This window comes from Salvelinus namaycush, chromosome 18 (assembly GCF_016432855.1).
Source record: "Salvelinus namaycush isolate Seneca chromosome 18, SaNama_1.0, whole genome shotgun sequence".
NCBI classification, from domain to species: domain Eukaryota; kingdom Metazoa; phylum Chordata; class Actinopteri; order Salmoniformes; family Salmonidae; genus Salvelinus; species Salvelinus namaycush.
The window spans coordinates 22,479,123-22,497,979 of record NC_052324.1 but is presented as its reverse complement, the minus strand read 5'-3'; the positions used below and the strand labels follow the sequence as shown (position 1 = coordinate 22,497,979).

Sequence of the window (18,857 nt, the reverse complement as noted above, 5' to 3'; positions counted from 1 at the left end):
TTGGTTATAGGTAGAACCCTTTTGGGTTGCATGTTGAACCCCTAACCAAAAAGGGTTATGCAAATTGTTCTCCTATGGGGACAGCCGTGGAACCCTTTTAGGTTCTAGATAACACCTTTTTTTTCTAAGAGTGTATTTTTTTTCATCCTTGTCAGAGTCACATCCAAATCCATGTGGGCTTCATGGTTAATGCTATTTAAGGGACATCAATTCTGCCAATGCAACAGCTTATCTGACTGTCTTTCCTCTTAACACTACACCTCCTTTTCCCCTCTCTTTCATTCTCCCTACAAACCAACTCTCCCACCAGAATTAGCCAACTGCTCTAACTCCTGTTGCCTAGTGTGTGTGTGTGTGTGTGTATGTGTGTGTGTGTGTGTGTGTGTGTGTGTGTGTGTGTGTGTGTGTGTGCGCGTGCTGTAGCCGGGGTCAGAGAAAGTTCAGCTGCCCTCGGCTAAACACATTCACTGTCGATTCAGATCAACAAGTCATCCTTTACTCTAGGTTGTATGATACACACACACACACACACACACACACACACACACACACACACACACACACACACACACACACACATACACACACACACACACACACACACACACACACACACACACACACACACACACACACACACACACACACACACACACACACACACTGGGGCTTGAACAAATGAATCTGTCAGCTCTGTGTACCCGCCAGCGGCTGGAGCACTTATCTGGGGTTATGAGCCGCTGTGTTTGTGTGTGTATGTGTGTATAATATGCATGTGTACCTTTACATGTACAAGTGTGTTTATGTGTTTGTGTATATTTGAGTGGCCTTTGAATATCCTTGACATGCATACGGTAATATGCATTGACAGTAGTTTGGGACTACTGTGTGAGTCTGTAGGTATATTACAATATAACGATGAATAAAAAGAGAGAGAGGGAGGGATGAATAAAGGAGGTGTGAAGGAGGGAAAGAGGGAGGGATAGAGAAGGAGGTGAGAGGGAGGAAGAGAGGAGTAGGGAGGGAGGCATGGGGCTGGTGGGGGAGAAGGATGTAATGAAAATCTATTCTCCCTTTTCATTACACAGGTAGGATAGCCTCTCTCGTTCTCTCTCTCACATTCTCTCTGGCCCTTCCATTGTATGATTTCACTTTCAATAAATATATCTTCCTTTTATCTTAAAGTGGTTGGTTTGAATCTCTCTCTTTCTCTCACTCCTACCCTCTCTCTTTCTCTCCTTCCTTCCTTACTCTCTCTCTCTCCCTCCTTCCCTCTCTCTATCTCCCACTCCTTCCCTCTCGCTTTTTCTCCTTCCTTCCCCCTCTTTTTGTCGTCCTCGCTCTATCTATCCAGCGGCTGGAGCTGAGCTGAGCTCTTGAGCAGAGGCTGATGGGAATTCATTTGGGTGAGGTGTGTGTGTGTGTCAATGGACTGTGTAATTGAAATGGAAATAAGCCAATCAGGGACTGGTGTGGCACGGTACCTTACCCTGCATGCACCTTACTGTTCCAGCTCTCCCAACTCTCAGAGAGTGTTTGTGTGTTCGTACGAAGTGGCTAGGATGGTTTTCGGCCCTGCCGAGGGGGATGTGTGTGAGCAGTGTAATCAGCTGGTAATAAAATGTCTAAACAACACACACACACACACACACACACACACACACACACACACACACACACACACACACACACACACACACACACACACACACACACACACACACACAGACACACACACACACACACACACACACACACACACACACACACACACAGCCAGGGTGATTACGAGCCCATTTCCTCCCCGGCACTGTGTGGTTATCTGGATCTCTCTGGTAACAGCTGTAGCATAACAAATACATGTCATTATATTGGTTTGACAATTAGCCTGCCATCCACTGTTGGGTTAATTACCCTGCTAAATGATCAGGGCATCAAGGACTGGTCAGGTTTTCTACTTTACCAGTGGAGTGTGTGTGTGTGTGTGTGTGTGTGTGTGTGTGTGTGTGTGTGTGTGTGTGTGTGTGTGTGTGTGTGTGTGTGTGTGTGTGTGTGTGTGTGTGTGTGTGTGTGTGTGTGTGTGTGTGTGTGTGTGTGTGTGTGTGTGTGTCACTCAACAGGGAGGTATTTTTCTTGGGAGTGTGTATCTCTTCTACTGCCGGATCAATTTGGTAGAGAAGATGTCAAAGTCACAAACACACACACACACACACACACACACACACACACACACACACACACACACACACACACACACACACACACACGCACACACATGCAGGTAGGAGTGAGAGATCGAGAGAGTCAATCCAACTACTTTAAGATAAAAGGATATATTTATTGAAAGTGAAATCATACAATGGAAGGGCCAGAGAGAATATGAGAGAGGGAGAAAGAAAGAGAGGCTATCCTACCTGTGTAATGAAAAGGGAAAATAGCTTTTCATTACATCCTTCTCCTCCACTAGCCCCATGCTTCCCTCCCTCCCTCCCACCTCCTTTATTCATCCATCCCTCCTTTGTTTTGATTGCATGTCCATTCTGTAGTGAATAATGGTTTCATTTTGATGGTGAATTCCAGCATTGTTTTAAAAAATGCAGGTCAGTCGTGTCTGGTATTGATAAACACCAAGACGTTAAGACCATTAAAAAACATGAACAATCTTTTTGTTCTACCTGTAACCTTTTATGTGGCAGATGTGGACAATGATAAACGCCTAAATTGTAACGGTATAACTCTACACTAACGTGCTATACATGACTTCAGAACTCTGTCTCTGCGCTTCACAGTGCTGTATGGGTTTTGACTGACAGACGTTCTGAACTTGAGCACCTCGCGCAAAAAGAAGTTTCCCCCATCCCTCCCTCTGATTGGGCAACTTTTGCAAATGAGTGAGGGAAATGCTGTAAATTAAGAAGACTCAATGTCTATCTTATCAGTTATCAGATGACATGGTGTCATACCCTGGGTTGTTCTGAACAGAATGAGCCTGTTAGATGTACAGTTACCAGATGACATGGTGTCATACCCTGGGTTGTTCTGAACAGAATGAGCCTGTTAGATGTACAGTTATCAGATGACGGTGTCATACCCTGGGTTGTTCTGAACAGAATGAGCCTGTTAGATGTAAAGTTATCAGATGACGGTGTCATACCCTGGGTTGTTCTGAACAGAATGAGCCTGTTAGATGTACAGTTACCAGATGACATGGTGTCATACCCTGGGTTGTTCTGAACAGAATGAGCCTGTTAGATGTACAGGTATCAGATGACATGGTGTCATACCCTGGGTTGTTCTGAACAGAATGAGCCTGTTAGATGTACAGTTATCAGATGACGGAGTCATACCCTGGGTTGTTCTGAACAGAATGAGCCTGTTAGATGTACAGTTACCAGATGACATGGTGTCATACCCTGGGTTGTTCTGAACAGAATGAGCCTGTTAGATGTACAGTTATTTTGAAAAATTAGACGTTGAGGATTATAATAAATACCGCTTTGATGTCATACAAACAAGCCAAATGTGCGCTTCACATTTCCATGTCATGTACAGAGCCAACTTTTATGATCCCTGTGTTAGATGTACAGTTATCAGATGACGGTGTCATACCCTGGGTTGTTCTGAACAGAATGAGCCTGTTAGCTGAACAGTTACTAGATGACATGGTGTCATACCCTGGGTTGTTCTGAACAGAATGAGCCTGTTAGCTGAACAGTTACTAGATGACATGGTGTCATACCCTGGGTTGTTCTGAACAGAATGAGCCTATGCTTGTCCATTGTGAATCAAATTAGCCGCGGCACACACATCTGAATGGACTCATGACTCTTTTCAATGCGCACCCAAATGATGATATTTTTCCCTGAATTGCATCATGAAAGCCTAACTCTGTAATATCATATTTTATAATTTAGCTAATCATGTTGACAATAGAACAGGCTTTTCAAACAGCAACAGTGATTGTGTGAAGATGGGGATGCAGGCTTGTGTTGCAAACAAAACAACTACAAGTTTGCTTGTTCCACTTCCTCAACGGAGAGCTAGGAGAGCTCCAAAAAGCACCTTATAGTTGAAGTCTCTTGATTGTGGCCACTTGGAGACACTAGTTAGTCTTCTCAGTCAGACCCGTGTCATTTGTTTTGTCTTATATTGCACCTACCCGACATTTTCCAGGTATATTCTTATCATATACTGAATGTATCCAGAGTGTGTTCAGATGCATTTCCTTATCAACAAAGGCGGTCAAAATTACAGTAAATGTAAAATGCACATAAAATCAACAGTGTGATGTTTGGAGTCTTGTCAGGTGAACTGTTGTGTCCTCTCACCTTTGTTCTAATTATTTCCACATAATCTCAAAAATGTTCCCTTTCAATTGCCACCATGGTTGTGAATATGCTTTTTATATTTCTTCTGTAAGAAACATTTCAATTTAGCCATATTCATGCAGGCCAATTCCCACGGGTGTAAAGGGTTAATCAGATATTTGATGTTTTACTCCCTGGTACACATAGGTACAACAATCTGTCTCTAAGATGTTGAACTAGTAGGCTATGTGTAGATTGACTTTGGCTGAGGACACTAGCCCACAGCTGCCTGGCTTTGTAATGAGTGGCACTATCAGCACTTTAAGCCTTCCCCAAACCATAGCCCCAACCAATCGCAATTAATATCTGAACTTAACCCTTTGAGTTGTTTCTGTTTTAACCCTGTAACCATGTGGAATTAACCCTGTAACCACGCGGAATTAACCCTGTAACCACGCGGAATTAACCCTGTAACCACGCGGAATTAACCCTGTAACCATGTGGAATTAACCCTGTAACCACGCGGAATTAACCCTGTAACCACACGGAATTAACCCTGTAACCACATGGAATTAACCCTGTAACCACATGGAATTAACCCTGTAACCACGCGGAATTAACCCTGTAACCACGCGGAATTAACCCTGTAACCACGCGGAATTAACCCTGTAACCACGCGGAATTAACCCTGTAACCACGCGGAATTAACCCTGTAACCACGCGGAATTAACCCTGTAACCACGCGGAATTAACCCTGTAACCACGCGGAATTAACCCTGTAACCACGCGGAATTAACCCTGTAACCACACGGAATTAACCCTGTAACCACATGGAATTAACCCTGTAACCATGCTGAATTAACCCTGTAACCACGCGGAATTAACCCTGTAACCACACGGAATTAACCCTGTAACCACATGGAATTAACCCTGTAACCATGCTGAATTAACCCTGTAACCACGCGGAATTAACCCTGTAACCACGCGGAATTAACCCTGTAACCACGCGGAATTAACCCTGTAACCACGCGGAATTAACCCTGTAACCACGCGGAATTAACCCTGTAACCACGCGGAATTAACCCTGTAACCACGCGGAATTAACCCTGTAACCACGCGGAATTAACCCTGTAACCATGTGGAATTAACCCTGTAACCACGCGGAATTAACCCTGTAACCACGCGGAATTAACCCTGTAACCACATGGAATTAACCCTGTAACCACATGGAATTAACCCTGTAACCATGCTGAATTAACCCTGTAACCACATGGAATTAACCCTGTAACCATGCTGAATTAACCCTGTAACCACATGGAATTAACCCTGTAACCATGCTGAATTAACCCTGTAACCACATGGAATTAACCCTGTAACCACGTGGAATTAACCCTGTAACCATGCGGAATTAACCCTGTAACCACATGGAATTAACCCTGTAACCATGCTGAATTAACCCTGTAACCACATGGAATTAACCCTGTAACCATGCGGAATTAACCCTGTAACCATGCGGAATTAACCCTGTAACCACGCGGAATTAACCCTGTAACCATGCGGAATTAACCCTGTAACCATGCGGAATTAACCCTGTAACCACATGGAATTAACCCTGTAACCATGCTGAATTAACCCTGTAACCATGCTGAATTAACCCTGTAACCACATGGAATTAACCCTGTAACCATGCTGAATTAACCCTGTAACCATGCAGAATTAACCCTGTAACCACGCGGAATTAACCCTGTAACCATGCAGAATTAACCCTGTAACCATGCGGAATTAACCCTGTAACCACGTGGAATTAACCCTGTAACCATGCGGAATTAACCCTGTAACCATGCGGAATTAACCCTGTAACCATGCGGAATTAACCCTGTAACCACGTGGAATTAACCCTGTAACCACGTGGAATTAACCCTGTAACCATGCGGAATTAACCCTGTAACCATGCTGAATTAACCCTGTAACCATGCTGAATTAACCCTGTAACCACATGGAATTAACCCTGTAACCATGCTGAATTAACCCTGTAACCATGCTGAATTAACCCTGTAACCATGCAGAATTAACCCTGTAACCACGCGGAATTAACCCTGTAACCATGCAGAATTAACCCTGTAACCATGCGGAATTAACCCTGTAACCACGTGGAATTAACCCTGTAACCATGCGGAATTAACCCTGTAACCATGCTGAATTAACCCTGTAACCACGCGGAATTAACCCTGTAACCACGCGGAATTAACCCTGTAACCATGCGGAATTAACCCTGTAACCATGCGGAATTAACCCTGTAACCACATGGAATTAACCCTGTAACCATGCTGAATTAACCCTGTAACCACATGGAATTAACCCTGTAACCATGCAGAATTAACCCTGTAACCATGCTGAATTAACCCTGTAACCATGCAGAATTAACCCTGTAACCACGCGGAATTAACCCTGTAACCACGCGGAATTAACCCTGTAACCATGCAGAATTAACCCTGTAACCATGCGGAATTAACCCTGTAACCACGTGGAATTAACCCTGTAACCATGCGGAATTAACCCTGTAACCACATGGAATTAACCCTGTAACCATGCTGAATTAACCCTGTAACCATGCGGAATTAACCCTGTAACCATGCGGAATTAACCCTGTAACCACGCGGAATTAACCCTGTAACCATGCGGAATTAACCCTGTAACCACTCGGAATTAACCCTGTAACCACGCGGAATTAACCCTGTAACCACGTGGAATTAATATGTCAAAAATAGACGTTCATCCATGATAAAGTTGAATTTCAAAGGGAAACTATGAGATCCACCAACCCACACACACATGCACAAACGCACACACACACACACACACACACACACACACACACACACACACACACACACACACACACACACACACACACACACACACACACACACGTGCACACACACTCACACACACACAGGAAGTAGTCTGGGGTGAAGGGAAACCATAATGTGTACACACAAACAAACCCATGTACACACACAGCAGAGAGGCTGAGCAGCGGAAATGTGTGTTGTGAGAGGATGTGATTATTAAGTCAGTGACATTTAAGCCAGAGGAGATGTATTACTTGCAATGACATGTTTTAAATGAGATGTTACACATGAAATGCTGCCCGAAAGGTAAACAGTTTCACTCAGCTATTTATTCTGAATGAGTAAACACAGGAAAGCAGCATTAGACGCTAGCATAAACATCACACAACCGTACATACACAGATGTTACACACACACACACACCACACACACACACACACACACACACACACACACACACACACACACCGAACAGATGGTGTCAGTCACAGAGTCTTCAAGCTAGCCCACTCTCCAATATTAACATTGTGTTAGTGAAGGCTTCCAAATAGAACGTGATACTCCACAAAGAGAGATGGACTATCAAACGCAATTCTCCCCCTCTCCCTGTCCACTAACAACTGGGGAGGAATGAAGCAGCTGTGTGTGTGTGTGTGTGTGTGTGTGTGTGTGTGTGTGTGTGTGTGTGTGTGTGTGTGTGTGTGTGTGTGTGTGTGTGTGTGTGTGTGTGTGTGTGTGTGTGTGTGTATTGTCCCCATCAGAGTGTGATTAATAATGCGCCCAGACCACCTTTATCATCGTAACATCATAGGCGGTCTGCTTTCCTTGGCTGCAGAGCCAACTCTGTCAGAGGGAGGAGAGAATGTTGGAGGAGGGAGGGAGGGAGGGAGGAGAGAAGGAGGGATGAGAGAGAGGGAGAGAGGAGAGAAGGAAGGAGGGAGGAGAGAGGGAGGAAGGAGGAGATAAGTAGGTAGGGGAGAGAGGGAAAAAGGAGAGAGGGAGGAGAGAGGGAGTGAGGTAAAGTTAAAAAAGAAGAGAGACAAGGGGAAAGAGAGAGAGAGAGAGTTTGTGTGGGGAGGGGAGAAGAATAATTGGAAAAAGGAGAGATGAGGAGGAGAGGATGAAGTATAGATGAGAGGAAGGGCAGTGTGCTAAGTGCTGTCTAAGTCCCATGTACAAGGCAGAGAGGTTTTCAATTAAAAATCGACCTCTTCTCAGGTCCAGACATAGCAAAGGTTAGGTAGAGAATGAAAGTCTCTTTCATTCTGCTTCTACACCTGCATTGCTTGCTGTTTGGGGTTTTAGGCTGGGTTTCTGTACAGCACTTTGAGATATTAGCTGATGTACGAAGGGCTATATAAATACATTTGATTTGATTTGAAAAAATAAATTAGATTTGATTTGATTTTCAGTGTTGAGTTAGGGTCAGCAACCTGAAGTTAGAGTCAGCTTGCCCCAGATCCACCCCTCAGCCAACTGCTCTAACGACATTCACACGAATTGCTCTGAGGCATGGTCAGACAGTTGTTAGCAGACAAATCAAAGAGGAATTCGGACCTGAGCCTATGTGTGCATTAGTGTGTGTGTGTGTGAGTGTGTGTGTGTGTGTGTGCAAGCTTGTGTGTGTGTGCCTGTGTAGTTGTATGTGCATGTGCATGTGTGTCCAGGGTTGGGGATTAACGGATTACAAACTGTAATCTGTTACGTTACCAGATAAAAAATTGTAATCAGATTACCAGTAACTTTTGAAAAACTAGATGATAACTTCTTGGATTACTTTGAAATTCAGAAAGATTGTTTTCGAAAAAATACTTAATGACACTTTTCTGTTTTCTCAATGACATTCAATTCAGCATTGAAAAAAGGTGCAAGTTTAAGTTTGTTCTGCCTGAGTGAGTCTGACCACATCAGAGACCACTATGATGACACACAAATGTGTTTGATGGATCGTGGGAAAAGAGCAGGAATAGGCTTTTGTGCCCTACAGTCCAGCCCATGTCTTCCAATGATATAACTGCTGTCGGCATCAAAGATTATACGACCAACTTGATTAAACGCTTGGAGGTAAGGACGACAGGGGCGTTGTAGTCTATGGGCCTATTATTGATATCTGCATAGCAATGATATGCATCACGCTGCTGCTCTCTCAATTATATGGTTGTGGATGACTGATCACAAATGTATAGGTGTATTATACCCCAAAAATGATTGAATTTAAGAAGTGTAGGCTAAGCTGCCTATCAATCACTGTTTATGCGACCCGTGGACAGCCAGTGAGAAGTGTGCTCTTGCAGCTACATAGAGTGGATCCCAACCTGTGGAATAATAGTTTGAGGGAGGTCCTCCACACATACTGTCGAAAACAAGTTTAATTTATGAAGACCATGAGTGGGCTTTGATTGCTCAATCCTATTCGTACCGATAAAATAACAATTCCAAAGGCCTAATGAACATATGCTTAAACTTGTACACTTTTGAAAGACTTCAACAGCTGCAAATTATGGAGATATCAAAGTTTCACGCATATAAATCTTATTTGAAATGAATTTAGTGTTCTAGTTCTTAATTATGTGGTATCATCAACAAAAATGTAAACAATAGACCTATCCATAGTATGTATTATAGAATTCATTATTTCACGTTAAGCAAATAGCACATTTCGGTAGAATTGGAAGAATGCCATTCCATTAGAGGAGCATTTATATTTCAACCATGTTTTGAAGCAATGAGCCCAATCAGCTCTCCATGACAACAACCTAAACAACATAGCAGACTAATATGTCCTTTGTTTTGGGGTTATATTGAGGTAAAAGAAATAGACTAATATACAGTATATTTCCAGATTATTGTCCTATTCTTGATGTTCAAGGGGTATTTACCTAATTGGAAAGACTGGAAATCTGTCAAACTTTGTTTTTTAATGTACATATGTAGCCCAATAATTGTATTATCTCTATTAGAAGTAGGATGCAATGGGTTAGAAGCCTACTTAACCCATAAAGTAAAATGCATTTATGGCCAATTATGTGAGCTCTAACATTGATTTATCTGGCAGTAGTTCAATTGGTAATATAAATGTTTGTCTTCTTCCAATGCCACTTAAGCAATCGCAAAGTAACTGAAAGTAATCCGATTACATTACTGAGTTTGTGGTAATCCAAAAGTTACGTTACTGATTACAATTTTGGACAGGTAACTATTAACTGTAACATATTACATTTAGAGAGTAACCTACCCAACTCTGTGTGTGTCTGTTTGTGTCTGTGTATGCGTGTGCCTGTGCGTGTGTGTGTGTATGTTCAGATGAGGGAATTAGAACATCATGACCCTGTGTAGTATGTTGTGGATCAGTGGAGTTATAAACATGCCTCTATGCACAGCCTTCTGGGGGAAAACACACGCTGTATTTTGGTATCGTTTGACATTTACAGCCTCAACTATCTCACACCTCCCTGTGGACTCTGGAACCGTCTGATGTCTGAATTTTTCTTCTCTGAGTTTTCAAAATGCTAGAAGTAAATAAGGAGAAAGTACTTTTTCGCAGCACTTTCTGGCATCCAAAAGAGATGTATTTTGTCCAAGTTGGATTCTTTAGTGTGTGATACATCATGTTGTAGAGAAGTGGTGTGCATACATTTCCTGGGATGGATTTATAGACAAACCTCCTCGTTTACTAAAGCCAAATGTTAACAACGATTGCTTGCACATTTCTGAGGGATATCTGAAGAATGTTGAAAGATCCAACCTGCGCTCATAAGCATCTAAACAAATAAATCAACATACTGTATAACATTGAGAAAATGTTACCATGACTGTCGTGTGTGCGCATGCGCACTCACACATGCAGATGTGTGTGAGTTTTATAATTGAGGATGTTTAAGTTGTCTTCAGTGATCTTGTTGATATGAACTGAAGTGGACATGGAGTGGGAGTGTACTCATCAAGTCACATTGACTTCAATGTCCAGAACACTGTGTACTGCAGAAACGTGTTTAGGACCATGAATGTTACTTTTACTTTTAAGGTACTACTAAATCAGGGTGTGCAGAGTAAAATCACTTCCTTTTTAAATTCTTGGGGCTGTTATGTAATGCACTGTTGTTGGTAATTGATAAATAATTGTAAAGATTTTGAGGCACTTTCAAACTCTTTGTTTCTCTCCCTCCTTCCCTCTCTTTTTCTATCCCTCCCTCCTTCCCTCTCCCTAAAACATTTTTTTAAACGTAAAGTTTTTGAGGCACTTTCAATGGTGTACGACTGTTATTGGGGAATCAAGTCATTCTGACTAACAGCTGATTTTATCTTCCATTCCATCTGTAACTGAAGCCCTTCATCAGTCTTCCAAACACTAACGTTCTCTTCCTTGTCTTCTGTCCAATCAGGTTCCACCGTGGAGACTACCACATTGACGTGTGTATAAACGACTACCTGGACGTGTTCTGTCCCCACTATGAAGACACGGTGCCGGAGGAGCGGACGGAGCGTTACGTCCTCTACATGGTCAACTACGACGGCTACAGTACGTGTGACCACACCGCCAAGGGCTTCAAACGCTGGGAGTGTAACAGGCCTCACTCCCCCAATGGACCACTCAAGTTCTCCGAGAAGTTCCAGCTCTTCACCCCCTTCTCTCTGGGCTTCGAGTTCAGACCGGGCAGAGAGTACTACTACATCTGTGAGTATTGACGTATATCACCATATATTGTATGTGAGAGTAATAGAGAGCACTGTTATGTGTTGAAGTCATGTGTGTTGAAGTCAGTCTGATGTCAGAGTGGACGGCAGATGCAGCCCTTAACATGTTTATAATTGTATTCAGTTGCATCAGAAGAACAACCATTTCACATCCAAGTTTGCATTGGAAGAATATGTGACTCGTTTCAGGAAACTAGGCATATGTCACACGTCACTACTTCACAGGAGAGGCATTTGAACAAATATATATTTTTTATCAAAATGCATGAACCTTCCCGCTAGGCATGATTGGCTGAGATAAGATGGGCTGGACATGCCAAGAGATGAGTTCAGATTGGTCTGCCATGTAGCACGCTTCTGTCTATAACAATGGCTGCTCAGTATGTGTAGGTATTCTTTCTTTTTTTTAAGATATCACAAATAACTGCAAAAGTGTTGCTCTCCACTTTCTGAAGGACAGGGTTTTTAAATCAGTGGAATGCCCAGTGGAAGCAGAGTATGATAGCTAAGGAGATGGAGAACATTCTGGCATTTGATTGCAAATATGCGGAGGGAGTTAAAAATAAAACACACAGAAGGCTGCTGTATAAAACACCTGTCTCCGGATTACATCTTCAAACTAAGGGCAACCATGCCATATGTGACAGAGAGGGAGAAGTGTTCATCCATGTTCATCCAGGTAAGAGAGTCTAGCTAGCTACATTTTCAGATATTATACATTTCAAATGTTGTCAGAAAGTCATTTTCATTGCAAGTTAAAGCGTACTGTTAGCTAGGTAGCCAACGTTAGCTGGCTGGCTCGCTAGCTGATGCTATGTGTATGATCTGTGTAGTAATATCATTCGTATCTCAGAGCCATTGGCATTGATAGTTATAGCCTAATGTTAACTAGCTAGCTATCATTGAATCTAGTTGGTTAGCTGCCTGCTGATTCATACAGGGTAGTAACGTTATGAGTTGGGATTATAGTTAATTGCTTAGCTAGCTAGCTAGCTAGCTACACGTCTAAACAAAAGACTCCACTATGCAAGGTACTATTTCTCACTACCGTTTACACCTTCTGTATCTTGAGAATATGACGAATAAATATTGCTTTTATTTCGTATAGTATTTGTTAACCAGAGACGGTAATGTGAAGAACAACATGATCTGCACCAAAGTAAAATTAGGATAGAACGTTAGGCCAAAGAGACGATGTCCAAGTTCTAAAAATCTCAGTTAGAATGCCCTGCTTTTATTTCGTCACACTCACAACCGTAAGGTATTTTCCTATAATTAGCTTGCCATTAACTTGTAAATAATGATCTTGTTGTGAGTTTATTTTCCTGTAATAATGAATACAAATTAGCTCAAGTTAAGACATTGTCAGCTATATGATGTGGTCATTATTTGAACTGGCTAGCCAGCTAATTTAACCTTTTCACACACATGGGTGTGATCATTCTACAGTGGTCCATGTAGCATACCATCAAACCTGTGTGATTAGAACGCTTATTTAGAGTGCTTATTTAGAACAGCCATTTTTGAATGACGCAACAATCAGCATTTGAGCTGGCCACACATGTTTTTTCAGAAACATTTTGCACAAACACAGTCCTTAAAAAGTAATGTCCAGAATGTGAGCAGTTTATTTTTTGATGCAATGTTCAGACATTCACAGAAGTATCTACAGCATAACACAATCATCCAAACCGGAAAAATGTTGGCTGCATTTGTCCTAGCGCTAACTGAGGAAAGATTGACGTAACACAAGCGGTCATATTTGTATAACTCTCGGCTGACATAAACTACAATATGAATTAGCTAATAGCAATTTCTATTATAATTAATCACATCACGGGCGAGCTCACCATTGATCGAAATAATTGAGTAAAACACTTTCTAGAAATCGAAAGTAATCCGACAATGGGTAGTTTCTGCATGCCGCCATTATTTTTTCTCTCACAGAAACTAAAGATATTAAGAGAAGACAAGATGAGTTTGGTCTGTTTATTGCATGCATGTTGAAGGGGGTGTGTCGTCTACCATCATTCACATCCCACCAATCACTTCCGGAAGTTCTCAAAAAATGAATGAACCCTTACTCACCTCATTTTGTTATAAAATCTTAGGTCCGATAGACGATTATGTGACACCCAGGATGCATTGTATGTCAACAAAAAGGGCTCCACACATAGCTGGAATTAGCTTAGCACATCATAATTTGTACAACCTTCAAAAACGTATGCAATAATCGGAATGCATGATTTGTAAATAGTGCTTGAAAACATGTGAATAAAACAGTAAATATATCAATAATTACCACACAAAACATTTTCTGATAGTGATTTATTGATGCAAGTGGCGCGTGCCGGCAGTCAATCACGTAACCTCTCACTCCCACTCTGAGCTATTCAGTGTTGTTATTTATGTATGTTTATGTATGTAGCTAGTGAGATAAGCTGTATCATTAGCAATGTCTTTCAAAAGGACACCACTCACAAATGTGGAAATTCTGGAGATTCTTTTAATTCTGACAATGAGTCTGAGTATGAAAGTCAGGAATCAGATTCTGACAGTGACAGTGAGGAGCTGCCCCCCAATCTTGTAGCCATTGAGAACCCTGAATCTGAGGACTCCTTGTCCACTGACGAAGTCCCAGGTCCCTTTGAAGTTGCTGGTGGTGATGGAGGCAGACCGACAGTGGATGAAGTACAGGAATTCTGTGGTAGCTGGAAGGCCGCCAGCCATTTCATCCCTCCTGGCCCTGCTGTTTTCTTTGATGAGTCCCAGTCTGGAGTGCAACGCCCCTTACCATTTCCATCTGAGGCAAAGAGCTTCAAGTTGTTTCCGACAGCGGAGCTGGAGGGAGACATATTAGAGGAGACCAATCACTATGCCTTGGAGCTAAAGGAGAAGAGAGAGCCAGGAGTGAGGGAGAAACTCGCTAAATGGGTGACAACCACAATTAGTGAAATGTATAACTTCTCATGGGGATAGTAAAGAAGAACTCCCTAAGAGAGTACCGGAGCACAGATCCAATGTTTGCAACTCCCTTCTTTGCCACCCTCTTTTCCCAAGACCACTTCCTAGGTTATACAAAATAAGAAATGTTCTAACCAGCCTGACATCAGCATTTGGTCGGGTCTTTGTGCTATACAAGGACCTGTGCATTGATTAGACCCTGATGTTATGGAAAGGTAGGCTGGTGTTCCGTCAATATATTCCCTCCAAAAGGCACAGGTTTGAGGTCAAGTTCTTTGTCATGTGCGACGTGAAGACAGGATTTGTCCAGGACATTATAGTTTACACAGGGTCCACCACTGACATCCAACATTACGAGGGGCTTGGGGTGTCCGGGTCCGTGGTGATGACCATGCTGGCTCCTCATCTCAGCAAGGGACACACTTTGTATGTGGACAATTGTTACAGCAGTCCCACACTCTTCCAGCATCTGCTCTCCAACAGCACAGGGGCCTGTGGCACAGTCAGGTCGAACAGGAAGGGGATTCCGGCATTCGGATGCAGGAAGATGCAGAGAGGGCAGGTGAAGTTCAAGGAGAACGGTCAACAGCTGGCAGTAAAATGACATGACAAACGAGACGTCCATGTCCTCTCCACTGTCCATACAGCAACCATGTCAGCCACAGGGAAGGTGGACCACCTGACGGGAGAGAGAAAAATCTAACCAGACTATGTGCTTGACTATAACCTCATAATGGGGGCAATAGATAAGGCGGAGATAATAAACAGCTTTGTGGAATGCACTCGGAAAAACGACCAAGATATTTATCCATCTGATCGACACTGCCCTCAATGGCCACCAACTAACAGGTGAGATGATTACTGAACACGTTTTGTTGGACATACAGTTCACATACAGAAACTATTATAACATAACAAGGCACTTACGCAGCCTGGATTTGAACCAGGGTGTCTGTAGTAACGTCTCTGGCACCGAGATGCTGTGCCTTAGACCGCTGCGCCACTTGGGAGTCATAAGGCCAGGGTAGCTTCAAAATACAACACAAGCTAATACTTCTCTGACGCAATTACCATTGTTTTACAGAGCTAATAGAAGAATGTAGCTAGCTACCTAATCATTGAATATAACACCATAAAGGTTATGAAATTAGTAACGTTAGCTCACGTGTCCACGGTTATAAGGAATATACACAAATATATTATGTTCCATACAAAGAGTGAGCTACAGTAGAAACAACATGACACGACATACAGGAACTTTTATAACGTAATAAGGCACTTACTTTGATAGAAATGCACACATTTCCAAAGTTATTATTAGTAATGAAAACAACAATGACTGCGATGCGGGCAACAGACAGAAAATGTGAACACATGTGTGCAGATTCTGTTCTGACGGGAGATGCGCAAATGTCTGCAGTCTTGAACTGCACAAACAATTGGGAAGTGCTTAAAACTTCTTATGGCTGAAGTCCCGTTAACGGGATCGATATGACAACAGCCAGTCGAAGTTCAAAAAACAGAAATCTCATAATTAAAATTCCTCAGACATTCATGTGTCTTATATCATTTTAAAGGTAATCTTGTTGTTAATCCCACCAAAGTGTCCGATTTCAAATAGGCTTTTCAGCGAAAGCACTACAAACGATTATGTTAGGTCACCACAAAACCACAATAATCACAGCCATTTTTTCCAGCTAAAGATAGCTTCACAAAAACCAGAATAGAGATAAAATTAATCACTAACCTTCGATTATTTTCATCAGATGACACACATAGGACTTCATGTTACACAATACATGCATGTTTTGTTTGATTAAATTCATATTTATATCAAAAAATCTGAGTTTACATTGAGGCGACTAGATTCACTAGTGGCAAAAACATCAAGTGACTTTGCATAGCCACATCGTTTCAACAGAAATACTCATCATAAATATAGATGATAATACATATATACACATGGAATTATAGATATACCTCTCCTTAACCTGTTGAGGACAGAGGGCGCTGTTTTCACTTTGGGGGAAAATCGTGCCCAATTTAAACGGCCTCGTACTCAATTCTTGCTCGTACAATATGCATATTATTATTACTATTGGATAGAAAACACTCTCTAGTTTCTAAAACCGTTTGAATTATATCTGTGAGTAAAACAGAACTCATTTTGCAGCAAACTTCCTGACAGGAAGTGGAAAATCTGAAATCGATGCTCTGTTCTAGGGCCTGCCTATAAATGTCCTTGATATTTATTAGTATACATGCACTTCATACGTCTTCCACTAGATGTCGACAGGCAGTGAGAGAAGAAATGGAGTGTATAACTTGATCTGGGGTCGAATAAAAGCTCTTTGTATGACGTGTCACCAGTTTCCTGTTTTCTGGAGCGTGCGTGAAGGGACCTGGTATTGCCTTCTGAAAGGCTGTCGTTATAGACGACTAATATCTCCGGCTTTGATTTTATTTGATAAATGTGACAATATCATCGTAAAGTATGTTTTTTCAATATAGTTTTATATTGAATATATTGATTATTGAAATTTATTCGGGACGTTAGGCGTGTTGCGTTGTGTGCCTTTGTTCAGGAAGGAGAGCTTCGCGCTACTTTGCTAGCTTTCCGTGCTAATTGACTGGAGAAGAGGACATTCTAAAACCAAACAACGATTGTTCTGGACAAAGGACCCCTTGTACAACATTCTGATGGAAGATCATCAAAAGTAGGACCCATTTTATGATGCTATTTCATATATCTGTCGAACATGTTGTACTAGTAGTTTGCGCGCAGATTTTGGGCACGCTCTCGCTATAACTAAGCTGGATGTCGTAATGAAGTTATTTTCAGAATTCTAACACGGCGATTGCATTAAGAACTAGTGTATCTATCATTTCCTATACAACATGTATTTTCTAGTAACGTTTATGAATAGTTATTTGGTCAGAATAGTTGAGTGTCATAAAAATATCTGCACATTCTGGGAAAAAGATGCTTCGTTAGCACAATGTATAACCACTGATTTCAGCTCTAAATATGCACATTTTCGAACAAAACATAAGTGTATGTATAACCTGATGTTATAGGACTGTCATCTGATGAAGGTTTATGAAGGTTAGTGAAAATTAAAACCTTTGCTGGTTTATTCCCTATCGCTAACGTGCCTATTGCTATCGCTAACGTGCCTTGATGAATGAATGCGGTAGTGTGGTAGGCTATTGTAGTAAGCTAATATAATGCTATATTGTGTTTTCGCTGTAAAACACTTAAAAAATCGGAAATATTTGCTGGATTACAAGATGTTTGTCTTTAATTTGCTGTACACCATCGATTTTTCAGAAATGTTTTATTATGAGTATTTAGGTATTTGACGTTGGTGTCTGTAATTACTCTGGCTGCTTCAGTGCTATTTCTGACGGTAGCTGTGATGGTAGCTGCAATGTAAAACTGATTTATACCTCAAATATGCACATTTTTCGAACAAAACATAGATTTATTGTATAACATGTTATAAGACTGTCATCTGATGAAGTTGTTTCTTGGTTAGTTTGGTTGGTTCTTGGTTAGTTAGGTTGGCTTTGTGCATGCTACCTGTGCTGTGAAAAATGTCTGTCCTTTTTTGTATTTGGTGGTGAGCTAACATAAATATATGTGGTGTTTTCGCTGTAAAACATTTAAAAAATCGGACATGTTGACTGGATTCACAAGATGTGTATCTTTCATTTGCTGTATTGGACTTGTTAATGTGTGAAAGTTTAATATTTCTCAAAAATATTTTTGGAATTTCGCGCTCTGCCTTTTCAGTGGAATGTGGGAGGAGTTCCGCTAGCGAAACCCCGGTGCCAGACAGGTTAATGCAACCGCTGTGTCAGATTTAAAAAAAACTTTACGGAAATATAAACCATGCAATAATCTGAGACGGAGCTCAGGTGATTAGCCAAATTAGCCACCATGTTGGACTCAACAGAAACCAGAAAATACATGATAAATGTTTCCTTACCTCTGAGGAATTCATCAGAATGCAGTCCTAGGAATCCCAGGTCCACA

At 41.7% G+C, this 18,857-nt stretch overlaps 1 protein-coding gene across 1 annotated transcript in view; it reads left to right on the top strand.

Moving 5' to 3' along the window:
• LOC120062749 (ephrin-A5-like) overlaps nt 1–18,857 on the top strand; it is a 233,775-nt gene that overhangs the window by 155,258 nt on the left and 59,660 nt on the right. Inside the window, exon 2 of the mRNA XM_039012812.1 lies at nt 11,542–11,834. Coding sequence (XP_038868740.1) covers nt 11,542–11,834 — 293 coding nt within the window. The remainder of the gene's footprint in view (nt 1–11,541; nt 11,835–18,857) is intronic.